Here is a 15,196-nt window from a genome sequence, read left to right on the forward strand (position 1 = left end):
CAGCCTCACTGTAACCCTGCTAAATTAGTGCGAAATTATTCCACAGCGGTAGTGAGAAGACGCGAGAGGTGTGTGGCGTGTCCCACCACGGAGGGGCTTCACAACGTCCAGGAGAGAGTGGTGATGCATACATGAGGGAAATAAGCATTTCAGGTGTAATTGTGTGTGTGTGTGTGTGTGTGTGTGTGTCTTGTTGGGTGGGTGCCATGTGTGGGCTGAGAAGCGCACGGTGAGGCTTCACACTGGGATCCAGGCCTGTGCAGCAGTGCAGCAGACAGGGGGTTCTGCACAGGTGACAAATTCACACTTCAGTGGGTCGGCACGCTGGTGCCATGCCCACCCCCCGTCAACACAGGCAGCTTACGACTTTTCGGCAGTTTTCAGTGGTTTTTCAATGACGTCGGACACAGTTTGTTTGGGGGGGGGGGGGGACAGGGCACAAGAGGAAACTCGCAAGAAAGCACTGCAAACGGTTCCTGTAGCGGAAAGACGGCAGAACGCACCTGTAGGACAAAGCCCCAGAAAAGTGACCCTCGATGTAAGTGTCCAGAACCGGCTTAAAGTGCTGGAACTTGCTGTCCTGGAGCAAGTTTATAATATGAACCTGGGAAGAGGGAAGAGAAACAGAAAACCGTATACACAAAGCCTTGTTCATTTTACGCTGTGGACATTCAAAAGATCTCCAGTGTCTGATGAGAGTAAAATAAGACCCGCCCATTATGCATATCAAACAAGAGCGCAGGCCTCTGATAGGCTCCCTCCGCTCATACACAGGTTTGGAGATCAATAGAATCAGCACTACTCATCTGAATATAAAACCTTATGTATGTGGTCAGAACTTACAAGGCAATCAAAAACCTTGAGGCTGTATCTCTGAGAGCTCTCGTCCAGAATGCCAAAGAGCGTGTCCAGTGTATCTTGTAAAAACTGGGAAATGATGATACATTTCAGTTAGTGAACTGAAAGAAACACACACACACACACACACACACACACACACACACACACACACACTTAGAAGGGTTTGGGCAAATGGCCCGGCCGAGTGCGATGCAGGCTACCTTGACTATCTCCGAGCCGTCTATCTCCTTCAGTTTGGACAGACAGTCATTGATCCGGTCCGGGTGCGCTCTCCATTTCAGCAGGTCCAGCATGTCACCTGCACACAGAACATCCCATGCAGCAAGCAGACAGCTGTCAGGTTCTACACGCTGTTAAAAGAACTGGCGGTGTAGGAGGAGAACATTCCGGACACTGTACGGACGTTCCTTCTGAGTGCAGTTTTTTAAAGCCTAATGTTCCACTGGTGTGGCGCGCACACACACACACACACACACACACACACACACACACACACACACACACGGGACAGGAGTGTACCGTTCTGAGTGAGTTTGGTGGAGCAGAGGAAGGAGGTGATCCAGAGAGACTCCTTGGTGTTTTTCATGGTGAGGCTGTTGCCGGGCAGGTTGGCTTTGGAGTAGGGTAGTTTGAGGTAGCGAGCACACTCGTGAAGGTTGGCGTTCTCCTCACACTGGAGGACACAAGATGCACGAGATCAACGCAGCACTGCTGTCTGGAGCTCACAACGTTTCAGTCACACAAAGCCGATTTGCAGAAATACACAGAATTTTGTCACTGCCGGTGTTTGCTGTGTTATCAGGTGTTGAGGCGTGTGAGTAGTGTGTGTTCATGTGTGTGTGTAAACAGGCTGTGCGAAAATCTGACTTTTTTTTGTTAATCTCTTCCATGCCAAATCTTTCCACTGATTACGCAACTGAAATGACTGCTTGTTATAAATAAAAGTCATGTCATTTTCTGCAAATACCTAAATCCCATAAAAGGATGTGGTCAAGTCTAATGCTGAGAGACACGGCATTGCTGATAGGAACCAAGAAGATTTTGCTTTCTTTTTTAACTGTACAGATGAATTGAAACAATGAACTGGTTTCTTTTGTAGTTGGTGATGGTTTCAATCGTACTGGGCCCTGTGGTGAGGGCTCTTTCATGGGGTGCTCACTGCTGAGAAATATAATCAAAGTGTGATCTAAGTTATTAAGGACCGTTGTTACAAAGCAACCAACATCAGAGGATGTAATGTGCTCAAATTGAAGACATTTAGGGAATATTCAGAACTGATGGAGGTTTCGAGGTTAAGGGAACGTGTGCCATGAAGAATCCCATAAAGATGCATCGACAGGATGTACCTTATGCACAATGAGCTCATGCGTGCCGTCCGGAAGAGTCCGCCCATCATCCTGCATCAGGGGGACGAAGGAGAAGCCAAAGAGTTTCTTCTCCCCCTTGTCTTTTGCTGGAACACACACACACAGTTTTGACATCTCATTTGCTCTGTATATTCCAAATGGTTGGTGTGACTCGCTGGCAGGAAGATGGTGGGAGAAGAAACTAAAGGCCTGTAGAAACCCTCTCCGGGCCCCCAGCAAGCAGAACCCGCCTCCACGCCCTCCTACAAGCCAGGGGCGGCTTACAAAAGGGCAAGTGTGGTGTATCTCAGCCCTCTTCAACAGCTCATCTTCTCTGACCTTTAGACCCATCCGTGCGCAAGCCCTGCAATTAGGACTGAATCACAGTAACTATGTGTCACGCTGACCATTTCTAACCGGGAAGAGAACTGAGGTCATAGGTCAGTGTCAGTACAGATGCGCTGCGAGAATTCATTGCTGACGTAGGTTGTAGGCATTTACTGTGGACTCGTACACTGGCTGACAGCATGGAGGAGGAAGGTTTGGTGTGTGTGTGTGTGTGTGTGTGTGTGTGTGTGTGTGTGTGTGTGTGTGTGTGTGTGTGTGTGTGTGTGTTTGGGGGGATTCAGGTCTTCTTACTGGAGCAGTGGCGGAACTCGAAGCGGACGTGTGAACCACGGAACATGTCCACCGGGATGGGCAGTTTGATCTGCTCCGCCCACCGCGGGCTGTTGTTGTGGTACAGCACGAAGGAGTGGTACTCATCCACACCGGGTTCTCCTGAACCTGCAGCAACGTGGCCCTACACACACACACACACACACGCACACACACACACACACACAAACTAGGTTGAAGTGCAGCAGGTTGGCCATTGGCACTCGTGTTCAAGTTGTCCACAGGAACAGGAAAACCACAGACTGACAACACTGACACCTACGTGTGTGTATGAGGTCACAAGCGAAAGAGTGAACAAAAAAAACCCAGATACATCGACTTCGACTTTCAGGAGTGAATCAGCACCGTTATCACTTCACGACTCTACAATTATGATCACATTAACTTTTTTTTTTTGAGTGGTTATACTGGTTAATTCCACAACCAGATAATGCAATTTGAGATGATGTTCTTGAGTGTCTCATTAACCATGGCTGCTCCAGCCATCTGCAGCCAAACCAAGTATCTCCTCCTATTAAAATTCATTACTCACTACAATGCTGACAGAATGGTGACATTAATGCACGATGGCCTCATGTAAAACCCGGACAAACAAAATACCCTGAGAATCTGTCCGTCGACATCCAGTGCATAAACGGTGATCTCCACGTTGCGGGCGACCGTCTTCCCGCCTTTCTCGAACTCTCCCTTATCCAACGTGATGTAAAGATCGTTCCTCATTTCACCTGCGAGGGACGAAACAGACGAAAGTTGGAAAAGCTGCTGAAGACGTGCATCCGTTTTCATCCGCTTTGTCCGGGTTCGGGTCGCGGGGGCAGTAGCCTAATCAAAGAGGCCCAGGTTTCCCTCTCCCCAGCCACATCTTCTAACTCTTCTGGGAGGATAGCGTGGCTCCCCAGGACAGCCGAGAGATATAATCTCTCCAGCGTGTCCTGGGTCTTCCCTGGTGTCTCCTCCCAGTTGGACATGAACCTGAGATACTTGAACTGCTCCACTTGAGGCACGGAGGATGCTAAGGACGTATGATAGGAAAACATGAACCCGACATTTCTGTACCTGTATCAGTGTTTCTACATGGGGATTTGTTACCGACAACTAGGAATGGCTTAAATATCTACTCTGAAATGACAAACACCAAGTGTGGAGAACAGCAGATGTTTAGCGGAGAGCACAAATGCAACACGAGCAGATTCTCTGGGGCAATCCGATGGAGTAAACCATCGTTAATGGCCACACACCACTGTAAATGCATGTATGACCTATATAGCCAGAGGCAGTCAGCGCCCCTTGCAGGCAGCCCGGGTCTTTCTCCTCTCTTCTGTAGAATGTGTACTGGGCCTTACCAGACAGTCAATGCACAGGAGTCAACAGACCTACCAACTGAGGAAGCATGAAGGAATCGCTGTGAGACTACACACACACACACACACACACACACACACACACACACACACACACACACACTTACAATGATCTAGCCATCAGCAGGTGCCTCCTGTGCCTTACTATGGTGAATGCTCGCTCTCTCTCACTCTCTCTCTCTCTCTCTCTCTCTCTCACACACACACACACACACACACACACACACACACACACACACACACACACACACACACACACACACGCACACTTATTCTGACAAACAGGAAGAGGGTTTCTGTTATCATACGTCTCCTCCCCTCGCCCATCCACACCTTAACACACAGTGGAAACTGCCACGTAAGCACTGTGCCCATTCGGGTTACAAAATCGCTAAAAAAAATTGGTTCAAACCATATCACCGTCCTGCTGTTCCTCAAGTCAAGCCCAGTGAGCTAATGCAGCAGCGTTATCCTACCGACAGACAGGAAGGACTGCTCCATATGGGCGAAAATATAATGCTGCAATTATTTTACATATTGTGATTTTGTTTTGACTTGCAGCGTATTAAAACGTGCTGGTGAACCCTTGGTGTATCATGGTTGAAGACCTGCCTACGTTATTTTGGAATAATACATATTCACGTGAACTGTTAGGCGAAAAACACACATGATCTGGAAGACTGGCTGTCTGCACAAACGTCCCCAGTAACACAAATGGGTGTGATTTGTTAGAAGGTTCGTTTTCATATTATAACAATCTCACGATATCAGTGCTGCAAAGGACAAGAGAGCCGTAGAAATGTACAAATGCTGCATTGCAGGACATTGGTGCTCCTTCGGGACATTGGTGCTCCTTCAGGACATGTTGGACCATCAGGACCTGGTGCTCCTTCAGGCTGAGCTGTGAGGAGGTCGGCCACAAGCATGAAAGGCCCGGACCCCTGTTATGGGACCATGAATTACGGTGCTTTATATAAGGACAGGAGACGAGGACAGGGAACGCCCCGACATCAGGGGCCGAGCGCTCGGACCGGGCCGAGACTTGGACCGAGAACACACACGCTCGTTCTGACGTCCTGCACAGACCAAGGTCGAGCTTCAAAGCAGGAACTACCAAGATTCCCCAGCATACCAACCGTTGCTAGGGTAACGGGCTAGCGCACGGAGCGAATTCTCAGAATCTGTTGGTAAATGAGGTGTGAGGGTCGGCTAACGAGAGGAGATAGAGGCGTAGCACGCATGCAGAGACACATACAGACACACGTGTAGGAGCAGCCCGGAAACAGTCCCTACAGCCATGAAATCTATGGCAGACGGGCAGGCTTATTTACAGTTAGGGCACACACACGTGAAGAAAACCTCCAACTTGTATAAACTCAAACCTGCTCTCAACACGGCTTACATACACAAGATACAGGACAGCAACTAGTTCCATAGGACCTCTAATGTGCACAAAAGGTTTCCAGAGAGAAAGGCAGTTTCAGACAGAGCTCCTTTGTCAGCCACAGAGGCAACGTGCTTGTAGCAGGTCTAGGGGATCGAGGAGGTGGAACCAGTTTCCATTAGAAAAAGCTGAAGTTTAATTCTGTTCGGAGGGTGTAAATCAGTTCTTTTTTTAGTTTTCCAACATCATCGCTGCCATAGTAACAACTGGAAATGCAAAGAGATGTGTCATTAATGCAATGTGCATTAGCATTAAAATGCCTCGTCACAGGAAATGTCAAATCCTTAATTCTGGAGGTTTGAAGGTGCTCCAACAAAATCATCAAGCCCTCCTTTGTTTTCTCCAAAGTAAAGCTCTTTACATCTCTAGCAATAAATACTTTAGGGTCATGCAATAACGCACTAGGATAATAATAGCTAATGCTTTCACGTCAGATATTTTTGCGATGTTCATAAATTACATAGCACATCTAGAACGGTTTTAGCTTACAGTTATCTGTTGAAGAGAATGTCTTTGGTGTTTTTGTCTCTCATGTGGGAGATTAGCAGAGAATCCTACACACACACACACACACACACACACACACACACACACACACACACACACACACACACACACACACACACACACACACACACACACACACACACACACACACACCCACACACACACACACCTAAAACTACTGTGTTTGATGTTGAACAAGCTTGTCTGTTTTATTCATGCAAATAAGTGAGACAAAGTAAATACACAAAGTGTATTTTTGACAACACTGTTTTAAACACGTGTGCATGTGTTTAATGCTATTAATTTTTAAGCCCATGGCAATAACAAAAAATGCAAATGTGTTGTCTGATTACTACAGCAAAGCTTTAGAATTATGTCCCCATGCAACTCTGACCAAAATATATGCAATATAAAATAAAAACTTTGAATTTGCCAGTCCTCGTAGCAGGATACACACGTCAGAAGGGTCACGTGTGCTGTGAAACTGCACGTGTCCAGACGTGTAACGCTGGTGTTCCTCACCTGGCATGATGACGTCGGAGAAGCCCAATTTCCTGGTGATGGACACTCCCCGCGTGAAAATGGCCATGTACTCCCGCCGCAACTGGTCAATGTCGCCATGTAGCAACTGCAGAGCAACTGACAGACCTGGAGAGAAGGTAGACACGTTACTCACCTACAAACACTACCTCTTACACACACAGACAGACAGAGACACACACAGTGTTGTTTTAAGCATGCCACATTAACCGCAGGGTCAGTGATTTCATTTTCACAAGACCTTCAGGTCCTCTTGCTTTAACTTAAACAGAAATCCACATTCAACACTCGTGTGCCTCTCCAACGTTACCGAGCTAAAAGCTCAGCTTTTCCTGATGCAGTGCTACAGCTGACTGTCCTGGTTGCCAGTGTATTTGGGTCAGGGGTGAGATGTAGATTTTGGTAAACTTCACTGGGATTAACACGTTAAATACACAGAACATCTTTAGCTTGTAACCGAGGGGGAGCGCGATATGATAACCCCCGTGTTACAGTCAAACCCCCCAGACACAAACGCAAACGTGCGGCTTCATCACGGCGATATGGTGGAACAGCAACACGCTCAGAGCCCAAAGTGCAGGCGTGCTCTCTCCCTCAACACGTCCAGCGACTCTCGGCTTTATGAATAATCTCCGAGAGGAGGATTCTCCCTCTGGCTTTTATCTGCACGTACACACACACACACACACACACCTCTTTACCCTGAAAGGATTAGAGCAGTACATTAGTATTCTGGCACCACTGCTGGTCTATAGCTTAGCTCTCTTCCAGCAGAAGTCTGGCTGGCTGATCACGTAGCACCAACCCTCATTAGCCCGCCGTTTCCTCGCTACAACTGATCCACTCACATCCACTCCACTTTTTGTTGACGGTTTTCTCCAAATCGCGTCCTCCACTTCACTGTTTCAGAGCTTCAGATCATCGTGAGATCTACCCAGGGTAGTGTACGCTCAAAAACACACCCTCCTATATACTTTGTATACCTTTCTACAATTCGAACAGATTGTCATACCACGGTCTAGAACCTCGTGTGCATGAGGGCTGTTGTGAGTATGTTACTGGGTAGGAGTGGACTCCTGCCCCTTTGCCCCAGATCGCTGGGGCAATCTGAACTGAAAGCCCAACACTTCGGGACCCTCGACCGCACGCCACGGACTTCATCTCCCAGACTCTGCAGGAACGTCCACTTCCCTTTCCAAACCCGTAACGTGTGATGTCAGGCCCGCCGAGTTAAGTTGAGGACACCGCAGTGGTGTTGACTGAAGGAAGTCCTGAAAATATCACAGACACTTTCTAATGAATTACAGTGTAATTCATCACGTAATTACGCAAGTTCCACAAAAAATCGCTGTTTAGAAGGTATTAAAATACAAGTCACTCTGTATCTGTTTCAAAGCAATTTAATCGATTTTTGACTCATACACGGAATGCAACATTCGCATTGTCCATCTGTTCCTCACCAAAGCTGTTGGGCATTAGGGGAATTGTCCTAATTCATTCCTGGCTGAAGGCTGAAGTGTCTGGGCAAAGGCGGCACTCAGTCGTGTCCCGACTGGCTGGCCGGTGTTCAATGCCTCCAGCATCATGTCTGATAAACGCTTTTTAATGGCATGGCCTCAGAGAAGTCCACACTCAGAATAACTTAATTAATGTGCGAGCGTTTGCTGCCTATTGATCACGCCTTGAGGTTCAGTGCATGTGCACTAGTTAGAGACTGAAACCACACAGAGGAACAGAAACATCGCACACAGGCACGTTGTACTATGCAACACACTGATTGTATACTTAAGCATCCAAAGCAGATCCCCTCTCTTTTTTAGACACATTGTTCTTGATCTAAGGCCAATAATTAACTCAGTTTTAGACCGATGCTAAAACGGGGAGTTAATTCAACAGCGAACATTACTGCGCTCTTTTCCTACCAAGTGTGCAAAACAAATTTGTACAAATGTTTCACCCTTTAACTTCCATTTGCAGAAATCATGCATGCATTTATTCTGTAAGAATCGCGCGTTAGGAATTCTGCTGGATAATTTGGTCTCACGAGTTTTTGCTCGCTTGCGTGCATCGGGTCGGATATCGCGTACGCCTTTTTGTCGGATATCGCAATCAATGTGTTAGCCGCTTTTTGCGTGCGATTATTCAATATCTATTTTGTCTTTCGACAGACCGCGTCAGATCCTCACCTCCGGCATCCGCTGTAGCCTACAGAAATATTTTCAGCTAACGTTAGACACCCTGCCCACTCTTTCTGCTGTTGTGAACCTACAGAGCACATATAGATTTAATCTATATGAACACAATGCACAGGGACGGTGTCCTGACAGCACGGCATTTCCTGCTATGCCACCAATTCATATTTCGCACAATACAAGTCATACACGTTACCATGCTGTTGCCAGGGGATCATTAAAAAACTCCTCGCTGTGTGCATAAAGCTTTATAAACAGCAGCTCCATAGCAACTCTACCCTGCCACGCGCCTCATGCCGAAAACCCCTTCAGTTCTAACACTTGCATATGAACGCGGCTCGGTCAGTCATTTCATGGAGGTCAGTGGTGCTCTTACCCGTGTTGGATCCCGACAGATTATATCGAGAGTTGACTTTTTTAATGATGTTGTCATGGATCTGGTTCCAGTCGCTTTCTGTATTACAGCTGCAATTCAATGAACAGAATGACATTCATTACATGAAATTGCATTACTGAGTACATTCATTTAACAAATTAGCTGCAAGTATCTTAATAGAATAGTGTGTGGTTTTGTGTGTGTGTATGTGTGTGTGCGTCTGTGTGTGTGTGCCCAGAAACCAGCTTTCCTAAACTAGATTGCGTTTAAACTGGAATTAATCAGAATTCTTTATAAACTGAAAAGGAAAACGATTAATGAAAGGTTCAACCTTTGACTACGATACATGACCTACTGAATTATGCATGAGCGTGGAGCTGGACAATGCTCCTTATATGCTCTTTAGAAGTAAAAGTAGCCACAGATGTAAGGGTCTTCCTGGGGCTGTGTGTGGATTATGGGCCTGCACACACAGCACAGAGGCCGCATGTACTGGTGTGTGTGCATGACAGGAGCACTGTTGATGGCACTCACGTGTAGACCTTCAGGAGATGGTCGTCTTTAGAGTCTGCGGTGAGCAGATCAGCGATGCTGACCACAGCGCAACCAAACGGACGTCTGTATTGTACACTGCAGGTGTTCTTCTTCTCACCAGCACCCATGCGTCCTGCAAGCACACACACACACACATGCTATCTAATATCTGCAGAGTGAACAACGCAGTGAAAGAACATGATAAATGCAGGCAGAGAAACGCAGACACTTACCGATTCTAATTACGTGAGCAATGATATACACGTCTTTCCTCAGGTCACTGCTGCCCAGGTCCTGGAACAAAACCAGCAGGGGGAGGTTTAACAAACGCCACAGGTCGTGCCAGGGGTGCTGGACCTTAACGCTGCTCCCAAACACTCTCGGTACTCACCACGAAGAGTGTACAGTGTCTCTCCGTCTTCTCTGAAGACTTGGGCACTCCATTCTTATTGAGCTTCACAAAGAACCTTTCACTGGGGACGAGGGGAGAGGACAGCAGGCGGTGAGTAGAACGATGAGGACCAACGACGTCTCGAGCGTCCACACAAGCGGAGACAAAATGATTCTGTTACACGCAAAGCTCTCAACAACAGAAGCACAACGCAAACCACGTCCAGAGAAACTGAGTGGATTCACTACATCTTATGAGCTCATCGTTTATGGAAGGGAAGGATTTTTTCAGGATAGATTCTGAGCTGTCAAGAACCCAGTACAGGAGGCCTATCCAAACAATACTTTTGATATATAGGCAGGAGATAAATAAGAAAACATAATGAAATAAAAACGCAGTAAAAACGGTGAGTTCGCAACTGCTTGGTGCTCAAACAACACTGAGATTGAGGTGAATCTGCACAGAACACGAGGCGTGCGTCCTGCAGACAGTGGTGAAGGAGGCCACGCTCCTATTTCACCACAGGGGGCGCTGGTTTAGGAAACACACACCAACACGAACACACACACACACACACACACACACATGTGGTCCATCTCCCTCGGCGTAAATCAATTACATGACTTTTACACAGTTTGATGAGCAGAAGAGCTTTTGGGCGGGAACAACTGTGGCCTGCTCAAGCCCTTACCACACACCCACACACCCACACACACACACACACACACACACAGCTGTCATCTCTGCTCAGCGGCTCAGACCATTGAGAAGCATGCTCACCGTCCCACGCACACACGCACGAGCACACGCAACACATGTGCACACGTTACTTCCACACATACACCAGCAGCTGCTAATTACACGGGCACCGTGCCCGGCTCTCCAGCGTAGCCGAGGACGAGGGAGCAGGGGGAGTGGGTCACGGGGGTCACGGGGGCGTGGCTTCACGTGGAGGAGCACGCCGCCTCGTCACACTAGATCACCATCGCGTGTCCGGGACACTAAAGGTATATTCCCAGAGCGCAGCTGCCACAACTCGATATTTCCTCCCTCGACGCTCGGTCCGCAGCCGTGGCGGCGATGATCTGTGCGGACGCGTCGAGATAAACGAGTCGCGGCCCCAAAGGCTGATTACATTAGCCACGCCACAGAGCGGCCCCGCCACAGAGCGGCCCCGCCACAGAGCGGCCCCGTGGGAGGGGGGGGAGGGGAAGTTGTTAACCGAAGACTCCTGGATATCCAGCGCCGCACGGCTGTGATGCGAAGTGTGGAGGGCTCTTGCCCACTAACACACACACACACACACACACACACACACACACACACACACACAGGGTCTGCAGCCGACCCAGGCAGTGCAGGAGCCATCACACCAACACAACAGGTACTATGAACCAGAGATGTTAATGATCTGGAAACCAGCCAGATGAACAGACCTGGCAGAGTTGCATAAGCAGATTCTCCTTCAGGACAGGTTGTAACACCCATGCACAGCCAGCAAGGGAAAACACACTAGCACAAAGAACAGCAGAACTGCTCCACTTATCCTGCTGCAGTGGCTAATTAACCATAGGGGTTAGACATAAAGCCCTTCCCCACACAGGCACTCCAAACCACTGCCAACCGGCACAACGCAAACACACTTTTCATTGTATTTCCAAGATGAGAACCGGCTCTAAGGTTTTATGACCCTCCTCAGTCTGACAACCATGGCACAGGGCACAGACAGAAGCCCTTCCTGTGAGGGAAATGAAAGCGAGTCCTTTAGCAATTTCCAAATTCGCGTGCTCAGAAGGAACTTCAACCTATTTTTGGACATTTCTCTGGAAATTAAAGTGATATAGTTGGCAAACAGATCCAAAGTGCCAGTGAAGTCAGTGCTAGTGATGTGAGCAGCGTTAGTTTTCCGTCCAATTATGGCCTAGTTAACTCTGCAGTTAAGCTTACAGTCAACCATGCAGTAAACCCTCTGCTGAACGCAGACATGAACTGTGACCCAGGCGTTTTTCTTAACAAGCTGTACTTTCTGTGCTTCCCGAATGCCTGACAAGCCGGTGAATTTAACCATATGCACTTTTAATCCGACACAATGCACATGAAAATTTGGCCCCACCCGCATTGGCAACGACCGTAGCCGTCACGTTACACCTGACGGAAGGTCAGGTCGCCATGTCTCAGCCCCATCGCACTCCTCTCATAAAGATGAAGTCATCACACACACACACACACACACGTCACACGCTGCCTTCCTCACACAGCTCCTGAGCCACGTGAGCTAACCGCTTGCTGTTATCCGAAGAGAAACAAAAAAAAAAAAAAAAAAACAGCACATAAACCAACAATAAGAGCGATTTGGAGATGATTTACGAGCTAGCCTCAGGCCGATGCTAAAAACGTCCCAGCCCACAGCAGCAGCAGTGTGGAGATGGGTTTAACGCAGGAGAGTGTTCAGAGCAAGCTCAACACAGCCGCTTCTACATTTCGATTAAGAATTTTAAGTACTACAGTTGTGGCGGACTAGAGATTTCTTCCACTCTCGGTCTCATTGTAGCTCAGGGGTGCTCATTACGTCGATCGCGATCGACCGGTCGATCGCGAAGGAAGTGTCGGTCGATCGCGAAGGAATGTGCGTAGATCACGTCACATAAAATAGTAGTAGATGAATCGCACATCTGCAATGACGGTTGTATTTTGATTGACATTCACGGTAGCCAATCTGCAATCCACTCAACAAATGACGTTCGCCGCCCCCCCCCCCCCCCCCGCTCAACAAATTACGTTCGCCATCCCCCCCCCCCCCCCCCCAACAAATTACGTTCGCCATCCCCCCACCCCCCCCCCCCCCCGCTCAACAAATTACGTTCGCCGCCACCCCCGGTAGATCTTTCTGACTCGGTCATCTTATAAGTAGCTCGCAAGCTGAAAACTGTGGGCACCCCTGTTGTAGCTTGTGACCGCCACGCCCTCCTCTGGCTGGGTGAGGTATTGCAAGGTCAGGGGAGGGGTTCTGATTATGAGATGCACCTGTGGGTAGTTATGGCAACAGCTCATAAAGGATGGGAGATCTCACCATGAGGAGTGGAGGCGTTGGATGGGTTGCACTGTAAGGAGGTTTTAAGTCCTACGCGTTTTTTCTCTCTTCCGAGACGTCCTGTATTCCCATGTGGGGACACAGCGTGCGGTGCAGTTTGTTGCGCTTGTTTGGATCTTACTGCCATCTGCTATCAGGAGTTAATGTTTCTGTGCAGGCCTAGACATCTTTTCCTCTCAACTGTTCAAATGTAGCTTGAATAAAATTCGGAGGTTTTTCATTAAGTTGGAGCGGTCTCCTTTTTGTGCTGTGGTCCCGACGAGCTGGACACGACATTGGCTAATAGCGCCACTGGGTTGTGAGAGCCGATTGGCTCCTGGCTCACCTGAGGGGCCGGCTCTCTTTGCTGTCGTAGATGTAGAAGAAGACCTCCAGCTCTTCACCCAGGTTGGAGCTCATCAGGCTCTTCATGTGGACGAACAGGTGATGCGTGCTGGCTGGGGCCGGCGTTTCCTTTTTACGGTGCCGATGTTCCATCTGAGCATCAACGCACACACACACACAGAAACACACAATAGATGAAACTATCCCTCCAACACCTAATTTCCCATCAGCACGGCGGGTGTTAACAAGGCCAAACCATGCTCACCACCTCAACAACATCCACACATGCAGGGGCTACACGTGTCATAGGGGCCCTGCGTTACATACATGAACTGCTCAAATATGAACTGTGTTACATGTTCATCACGTTCCCAGCATGGCCCCATTACAGCCAGCTAAATCTAATTTGTTTCATTTAACACGCCACTCTGCTGTTTCGACACGGGGGGAGGAGGGTTTCGTATCAAGAGCTGGCAACCCTTGCAAGTGTGTCTGCATGATGCCCATGCACTCCCGTTTACAGGGCATATGAGTGTGTGTGTGTGTGTGTGTGTGTGGGTGGGGGTGGGGGGTGGGGGGGGGGGGGGTAAAGAGCGAGAAAGGGAAAGAAAGAAAGAAAGAAAGAAAGAAAGAAAAAAAAAAGAAAGAGTAATGGACAACTTCATCCAGCCAAGACTATGGCTTCCTACTTCTACCAGATGGCCTAGAGGAGAGATGCCAGGATGTAACTCCTCATCCTCCTTTGGGTGGAAACGGAGAGATGAGAGGAAAAGAGGGAGGGAAGGAGGAAGAGAAAACTACACAGTGACTGAGAGAAAGACCTCAGGAACCGAGATGCCCTCAAGAGATGAGGCAAGGGAATTAGCTGAGAGATATCAGGTTAGCTGCAGTCACTGCCGTCGTCCACACTTAACAGACTTGTGAGGTAAATGGGTTGAAATCCACCCAGAGATTATCCGCCCTGGCCTGACGGGCCACAGACAGGACGCTGCACTGAAGCCTCTGACCTCTTCACAGTGACACGGTGGCCGGGCTGAGCCCCTCGGAACGAGCATGACCTCAAACTGGCAACCATGAGCACTGGCTTGTTATAAAAATAAAACTTAGAAAAACAGCAAAAGGAAAGTTGAAGCTCGGCTTGCGTAAAAGGATCTGAAACTGTGTTGACGTTTTACATGATGCACAAGTTCCAATAGTCTTTCATGCTCTATATTGTGTCTTCCTTCCTTTTCCTTACCGGGCGCACACACACACACACACGCACACACACACACACGCGCACACACATTCCCCAGCGACTAATTAAAGTATGTGTGGGCACGGTGTGTGACCTGCCTGAAACCTGGACCATTTGTCACACTGTACTGAGTGTGTGTCACTGTTAATGAGCCCAGTCTAAACCCAGCTGTCTGAGCCACGTGCGCGCACACACACACACACACACACACACACACACACACACACACACACACACACACACGCCCACACGACCACCTACTCAATCGCACACTTCCAACTTGAATTCCTACTAGATACGACTTGCCCCGAAGA

The 15,196-nt window shown here is 48.5% G+C and overlaps 1 protein-coding gene across 2 annotated transcripts in view; it reads right to left on the reverse strand.

Moving 5' to 3' along the window:
* LOC143501990 (dedicator of cytokinesis protein 4-like) overlaps positions 1-15,196 on the reverse strand; it is a 56,145-nt gene that overhangs the window by 17,752 nt on the left and 23,197 nt on the right. For both annotated transcript variants that reach the window (XM_076995169.1, XM_076995170.1), the window contains exons 8-20: positions 13,647-13,798; positions 10,231-10,312; positions 10,073-10,133; positions 9,840-9,972; positions 9,306-9,394; positions 6,720-6,845; positions 3,486-3,610; positions 2,847-3,009; positions 2,208-2,314; positions 1,381-1,534; positions 1,062-1,159; positions 844-927; positions 504-604 (exon numbers count right to left, since the gene is read on the reverse strand). In XM_076995169.1, the coding sequence (XP_076851284.1) occupies positions 504-604; positions 844-927; positions 1,062-1,159; positions 1,381-1,534; positions 2,208-2,314; positions 2,847-3,009; positions 3,486-3,610; positions 6,720-6,845; positions 9,306-9,394; positions 9,840-9,972; positions 10,073-10,133; positions 10,231-10,312; positions 13,647-13,798 (1,475 nt within the window). The remainder of the gene's footprint in view (positions 1-503; positions 605-843; positions 928-1,061; positions 1,160-1,380; positions 1,535-2,207; positions 2,315-2,846; positions 3,010-3,485; positions 3,611-6,719; positions 6,846-9,305; positions 9,395-9,839; positions 9,973-10,072; positions 10,134-10,230; positions 10,313-13,646; positions 13,799-15,196) is intronic.

The sequence above is a fragment of the Brachyhypopomus gauderio genome, unplaced genomic scaffold (genome assembly GCF_052324685.1).
Source record: "Brachyhypopomus gauderio isolate BG-103 unplaced genomic scaffold, BGAUD_0.2 sc184, whole genome shotgun sequence".
NCBI classification, from domain to species: domain Eukaryota; kingdom Metazoa; phylum Chordata; class Actinopteri; order Gymnotiformes; family Hypopomidae; genus Brachyhypopomus; species Brachyhypopomus gauderio.